The sequence below is a fragment of the Musca vetustissima genome, unplaced genomic scaffold (genome assembly GCF_032173495.1).
Source record: "Musca vetustissima isolate MV318-11 ecotype Yass unplaced genomic scaffold, APGP_CSIRO_Mvet_v1 utg16144, whole genome shotgun sequence".
In the NCBI taxonomy this organism is placed as follows: domain Eukaryota; kingdom Metazoa; phylum Arthropoda; class Insecta; order Diptera; family Muscidae; genus Musca; species Musca vetustissima.
The window spans coordinates 21,276-28,688 of NW_026885027.1; the positions used below are offsets into that span (position 1 = coordinate 21,276).

Consider the following 7,413-nt stretch of genomic DNA (forward strand, 5'->3'; position numbering starts at 1 on the left):
TCTCACTGCCAAAGAAATTATCAAAATCATTTGGAGCAACAGCAATGATATATCAAATAACCCTCTAGTAAAATCTAGCTACATTGCTGTTTATCATGAGGTTTCTGACATTTTTCAGAAAATCAAAAAGTGCACATTTTCCTGTCAGCAATCTTTAACTGTAATATATGATTCTACCATCTAATAAACTCAACACCTCTGATGAAATTATCTCTTCTATTTTCAATCGTGAACTCTCCTACAACAAGGGTAATAAGTTCGTTATCTTCGGTAAATGAATTCACCACCGATTTCAAGTCCTCTTCCACGTTTAATGAGCTTTTCGCGGTTAAAAAATCTCTTGATATTGCGGCTGAGGATGGATGTGAGAAATGTGTGGTCTTCACAGACCACCGTGTAAAGGCATCAATTGATAAATGTCATGAATATTCCAGGCCACAGAGGCATACAAATTAACGAAGAAACTGATTGGCTGGCAAAACAGGCGGCTGGTGAATATGTGGACCGAATCTATCCTACAACATGGACTGAATCATATCCTACAATCTAAAGATCCCACCCCATATACTTTCCTCATTCAATTTATTAAAGAAACCAAAATTCAACTGTGATATACTTCTCTCTGTACTCTCCTACACAATGTGATAATTACTTTGATACAAATATTAAGTTTGTTTTCTTTTTTTCCTTCCTTTTTTCTTCCCAATTTCGCAATTTTTGGCCTATTGTCCTTCGTAATTTTGAACTACTTCTTTGCGTTCAAACATTCAAATCTAATGTAATTTTGGTAAAACTTGAATTGAATATTATTTGTATTGCGATCTTTATTTGCATGCCTCTTCTTCTCCTTAAAATACTCTCCCATAATTCGGAACTAAAATTCAATTATTTAAAATGCATTTCAATTTTTAGATTTTTTTAGATGCAATGGCAACCAATTCTAATAGTACTTTTTCATTTAACCGGATTTCGTTAACCCAGTGGGTTTCAATTGTCAATTCCTTTGTATGTATGTCAAATAAATCCTCATAAAGTATGGCAACGCTTACGTTTATGAAAATAAATATGAGAAATAAACACAAATTTTAACATTCTTTCAAATTGGGAACTGTTTTGCTGTTTCCCTTTATGTCATGTATATGTAAGTTGTAATTCCGAACAAATTTCAATATATTCCTCCTACACACAGACAAACAATTGTTTTGAAGCAAAAAACTGCTTCGTAAACGCAGAAATTCTGGTCTGTCAGGGGTAAAAGTACGTTTAGATTTACGAAATCCACTCGATCTCAAACGTCAATTCCATACTAATTGTTACTTATTATCGAGTACACAGACAGATTTATTATTCCATAAATAAAAATTATTTGCGCCTTAGTTATAAATTTGATAGGTGTTCTGACAAAAAACATCTGTTTTTGTGCTAATTGGCTCTTGTATAACACCTTATTATTGCATCATTGTGTGTACATCACTTTAAAATTTCCAATGCAAAAAGACGAAAGTCGACTTAGGTATCCCTAATTCATTCACTTCATTCATTTCTGAGTGAAAGAATCTTTGAGCAGCCGGGGAAAGAGTAGTTAATATTTTCCTTCAATATTTCGAAATAATTGTTTTAAATCTTTCCCAAATAATCACGTGCCATGGCCGATCAACAAAAACCCAATGACAACGATCTCAACGAATTGCTGGATAGTAAGTTTAGAACAAACGCAACAACAACATTGAAATGTCGGCAGTGTCGACATAACAAGGCAGTCCAATGATCACATCGCTCACTTACCATGCTGCTGCAGTCAGACAAACAGGCAGACGAGTCGAAATAGAATTGCGACTGCGACAAAGATTTCATTAACACCAGAAATATGAATAAAAAATTATGTAATCGATGTTATTAAATAAATCTCTTTCAAATTCAAGATGCCCTGCAAGATTTCGTAAAGGATGACAAACAAACGGCCAATGGCGATGGTTCGAATGCTGCTCAAGATGGTGCCGAAGGCAATCCAGAATCAGAGGAATTCTTTTTGTATGTCTATGCAAAAATTTATTGTGATTTAGTTTGATTTTTTAATTGTATTCTGAATTCGATTATCATAGGGAACAGGCCAAGTTGTTGGCTGAACGTATGAACACATTGTTCGGCGGTCCCGATACACCCACAGGCGATGTTGCACCCTTGCCACAAGATCCCGAACAAATTATGGCTGGTTTTAAGAAAATGGCCGAAGCCGCTGCCAAGACGTTACAAGGTGAAAATACTGCCAGCGATGAAGAGGTTGCCAAATATTCCGACAGCATAGCACAGGCTTTGAAGGGTCTGCAAGAAGGCACCGATAACTTAACTGCACCTGTCTCAGAAAATGATGTTGCCAATATGTTTGGTGGTTTAAGTCTGGATAGTGTAAGTGTATATGCATTAATTTAGAATACTAATCAGTTGCATTGTGCTTTAAATAGGTAAATAGGAAAAAAGGTTGGGGCAGTGCAATTATTATAGTACAAACAAAACGTTTGTTGACTAAGTAACTAACCGATATTTGCATATGTATTTGAAGTGATGATACGTATCCATAGATGAAAAAGGTATCATAGGGCCATGAAAGTTTTGAATAGTAATATATAGGAATATAATATATATATATATATATATATTTATGCCCAAGTTTGCCGTATTTGTATACATACACAATTTCCCTTGTTTATATAAAAGCCCCGTATGATGGTTGACTCGTATATGGAATTTCGGTTTTGAATATTCTAATAATTTAAACCTGTGGGCACCATTGGGCCACAAAGGGTTTATTTTTTTTTTATTTTTTTAATATTCGAAATATTAAAAAAAAAAAAGATTCCACTGCGTTCTTTCTGGTCTATTCCATATATGTGAGTAAACAGATTAACTGTAGTAAGGGCGTTGCCTGCGTAACCATATAGGGTAAACGCACCTAATTCCGGCATGTACCAATAGTCGGCATCTGTTTTATATAACTTCAAATAACTAAAAAATCCTATAACTAAATATGAAAAATACCTTGAATAATCTTCAATGACACTGCAATGTATCTCTGTATAAAATTTCATCGAGCTAAGTTCATTTATTCAGTCAAAAATTGGCATTTGGTGAATGAGGTTTGTCAACACTAGCGATACTTCATGTTTCTTAAGAAAAAACCAGTAAGGAAAGTAGTAAAGTCGGACGGGGCCGACTATATGATACCCTTCACCACTATGGGTATATTAAACAGGACTATTAAGATGAAATTGGATGAAATAAAATATGTGATATTTATCTAAATGTGAATGTGAAACAAGACAGACATCACTCTAGGCTCAATTCAGTACGTTATGCCAAATTTCGTGCAAATCGAAGGATATATAGGGACTTTGGTGCACCATTTACCTAAAATCGGGCGAAACTATATATGGGAGCTATATCTAAATCAGGACAGATTTTCACGAAACTTGGCAGACATCATTCTAGGCTCAATTCAGTACGTTATGCCAAATGTCGTGCAAATCGAAAGATATATAGGGACTTTGGTGCATCATTTACATGAAATCGGACGAAACTATATATGGAAGCTATATCTAAATCTGGACCGATTTTCTCGGAACTTGGAAGACATCACTCTACGCTTAATTCAGAACGATTTCGTGCAAATCGAAAGATATATAGGGACTTTGGGGCACCATTTAAATGAAATCGGACGAAACTATATATGGGAGGTATATCTAAATCTGAACCGATTTTATCAAAACTTTGCAGACATCACTCTAGGCTCAATTCAGTACGTTATGCCAAATTTCGTGCAAATCGAAAGATATATAGGGACTTTGGGGCACCATTTAAATGAAATCGGACGAAACTATATATGGGAGGTATATCTAAATCTGAACCGATTTTATCAAAACTTGGCAGACATCATTCTAGGCTCAATTCAGTACGTTATGCCAAATTTCGTGCAAATCGAAAGATATATAGGGACTTTGGCGCACCATTTACATGAAATCGGACGAAAGTATATATGGGAGCTATATAGAAATCTGGACCGATTTTCTTGAAACTTGGCAGACATCACTCTAGGCTCACTTCAGTACGTTATGCCAAATTTCGTGCAAATCGAAGGATATATAGGGACTTTGGTGCACCATTTACCTAAAATCGGGAGAAACTATATATGGAAGCTATATCTAAATCACGACCGATTTTCACGAAACTTGGCAGACATCATTCTAGGCTCAATTCAGTACGTTATGCCAAATTTCGTGCAAATCGAAAGATATATAGGGACTTTGGGGCACCATTTACATGAAATCGGACGAAACTATATATGGGAGCTATATCTAAATCTGAACCGATTTTCTCGAAACTTGGCAGACATCACTCTAGGCTTAATTCATTACGTTATGCCAAATTTCGTGCAAATCGAAAGATATATAGGGACTTTGGGGCACAATTTACATGAAATCGGACGAAACTATATATGGGAGCTATATCTAAATCTGAACCGATTTTCTCGAAACTTGGCAGACATCACTCTAGGCTTAATTCATTACGTTATGCCAAATTTCGTGCAAATCGAATGATATATAGGGACTTTGGTGCACCATTTACATGAAATCGGACGAAACTATATATGGGAGCTATATCTAAATCTGGACCGATTTTCACGAAACTTGGCAGACATCATTCTAGACCTAAATGATTAGGCTGTACCAAGTTTCGTGCAAATCGAAAGATATATAGGGACCGTTTACATTAAATCGGTTAAATATATATATGGGAGCTATATCTAAATCTGAACCGATTTTTCCCAATTTCAATAGGGTTCGTCCTTGGGCCAAATAAGTGACTTGTGCCAAATTTCATCCAATTCGGATCATAAATGCGACCTGTACTTTGTTTACAATTTAACATGGACAGACAGACGGACAGACGGACAGACGGACAGACGGACGGACGGACGGACGGACATGCATAAATCGACTCAGAAAGTGATTCTATGCATATTCTCAAAAGGAACCATGGGTCTATCTCGATTATTTTTGCCTGTTACAAACATATGCACAAAGACATAATACCCTGTACCACAGTGTGGTGAAGGGTATAAAAAATAGTGGGCATGACGGTTTCAAAAGACTTGTAATTATATTAAAATTATATTTTTTCACAAGGATCTTTTTCATTATTGAAAAGAACATAGAGGAGAATACTTTAGTATTTAAAATCATTAAAAAATATTTCTAATAATAATATTTTTATCGATGCCGACCTTAGGAACAAAAAAATTTAAGGTTTTCCTATAGTCGGCATATGGGTGAATAATAACCACCTTTTCGATCATTTTGGCTCAAAATGGGAAAAAATGTTAAATAAGTCCTCTAAATAACGATTATCTTATAAAAAATTAGTTTTGAGTGTTTTATATAATAGAAGACACGATTTTAATCTCAAATACTTTTAACTTCTGAAATGTCTTATTTAGCCATGCCGAGAATTGGATAACAGGTTCCCTATGTCGGCACCATGTTTTATAATTGTAATATTTTAAATAATATTATTTTATATAACTTTTTCAATAAAACACTGGTGGAAACGTCCAATCGTAATAATTTATTATTGCAAATAGCAGAAAAATCAATTAATTATATAATTTTTTTTAACTACAATGTGACATGCCGACTATTGGAACATAATATGGCGACAATTGGAAAAATGTGCCGACTATTGGCACAATGGCACTATTTTACATAATTATTAATTTAATCTAATTTAGTACATGTTAATTAAACAAATTTGTATTCCATCGGGGAGTAAACAAAATTTCGAAACAGATGAACGTAAATACAATATCGTGTAAAATATGCACTTGGAATGGTGAAACGTTTAAAAAGCGAAAATTCTTAAAGTGCCGACTATTGGTGCACTTACCCTACTTGTATTTACATTTCGATTTTAGAGATCTAATTTTACTGTGTGATAATAATTATCTGTGTGATTTTAGCATAGGCTCTAGGTAGTGCAGTCGCCGACCAAATAGATTTGATGGTACTACACTGTGGTTGCATTTGAAATACTCTATCAATCATTTTCGATTCACCTTAAATATGATATAGAAGCTTATTGGTGGTTTTAAAGATCGATCACCTCAATCAGTCTGTCAGCAAGTTAATTTACTTTGATATTGTTATAAACAGAAGCATAACAAAAGCTGATGTAATTGCGTATATAGGGTATGTGTATTTTGGCTACACTCAAATCGTATTGCTAAATTCATTTAAAATGCATTAAATATGAACTTTTTTATTATCAACAATTATATTTGTAGATAATCTCCAATCCAAATCATATTATTTAAGATAAGATTTCCACATTTGGGAATGATAAGGAAATAGGTTTCAAAGAACCTTTAGACATTAAAGGGCGCGATAAAGACCAACAAGCATTACCAATTACGCTCTTTGTATAAATTAAATAAAGGCAGACAATAAAATGGGAAAGAATACACAGGATATGAGGGATATCATTTTCATTTTGTCGAGTATAAATATAAATTGTCCATTTTGCGACACTATATTGAATTCAATTTCGGTCTCGTAATATTAGCATTTAGTAATGAGTTGCTAATTATATTATAAACTAAGTAACAACAACAATGCCTATTGATCAGCTGACACTCTGATATACATATCAAATATTTTAATTTCCATTTTCTTTTGTATTTTTTGTTTTTCCCTTCCAATAGGCTGCTTCCGATGATGGTAACATGTTCCTACCATTCATGGAAGGTATGATGCAATCACTACTCTCAGCTGAAATTCTACTACCCAGCATTAAGGAACTTTTGGAAAAATATCCCAAATATTTGGAAGAAAACGGCAGTAAAATATCAGCCGAAGATAAGGAACGTTACGAGAAACAATTGGAATTGTACAAAATTATCGAAGGTCATTTAGAAAATGAAAATCCCAATGATACGGCCAAGGAAAAGCGCGACAAATTCCGTGTTGTCCTAGAGGATATGCGTAAATTGCAGGAATATGGTCAACCACCAGAAGAAATCTTAGCCGAAACCGCTGGTGATTTGCCAGTACTTGACCCCGCAGCTGCTGGTGCTGCTGCTGGCAACCCTCAATGCCCCATGATGTAGCTAATTTCCTAATTTTGACTCGTATTTATTAAACAAAACAAAAAAAGAAACAATCAAACTTTATATTTTATTTAAACTGTGCTTTATAAAGCACTCACATATTCTTAGTATTAGTTAACAACGCATGTTTTAGCAGGGTCCTTGGATGTTTGTGTTATTTCTATTTTATTTTTTCATTTCTTAAGATTGGCCTTGGATTGTAATATTTTGTTTAACAATAATAATAATCAATTATATGATTTTTATATATACACATG

The 7,413-nt window shown here is 34.2% G+C and overlaps 1 protein-coding gene across 1 annotated transcript; it reads left to right on the forward strand.

The window, feature by feature from the left end:
* The first annotated feature begins 1,584 nt into the window (after positions 1-1,584).
* Positions 1,585-7,190, forward strand: LOC133332111 (peroxisomal biogenesis factor 19-like). Its single transcript, XM_061540491.1, has 4 exons — positions 1,585-1,697; positions 1,923-2,031; positions 2,103-2,406; positions 6,752-7,190. Exons 1-4 carry the CDS (start codon positions 1,646-1,648, stop codon positions 7,154-7,156), a joined length of 870 nt encoding a protein of 289 aa, XP_061396475.1. The 5' UTR covers positions 1,585-1,645; the 3' UTR covers positions 7,157-7,190.
* Positions 7,191-7,413: the final 223 nt, after the last annotated feature.

Bases quoted from the DNA above. Each gene is read 5' to 3' on its own strand.
- LOC133332111 (XM_061540491.1), top strand. From the start codon at position 1,646: ATGGCCGATCAACAAAAACCCAATGACAACGATCTCAACGAATTGCTG. The intron at 2,032-2,102 runs GTATGTCTATGC...CGATTATCATAG, and splicing joins GAATCAGAGGAATTCTTTTT to GGAACAGGCCAAGTTGTTGG. The intron at 2,407-6,751 runs GTAAGTGTATAT...CCCTTCCAATAG, and splicing joins GTGGTTTAAGTCTGGATAGT to GCTGCTTCCGATGATGGTAA.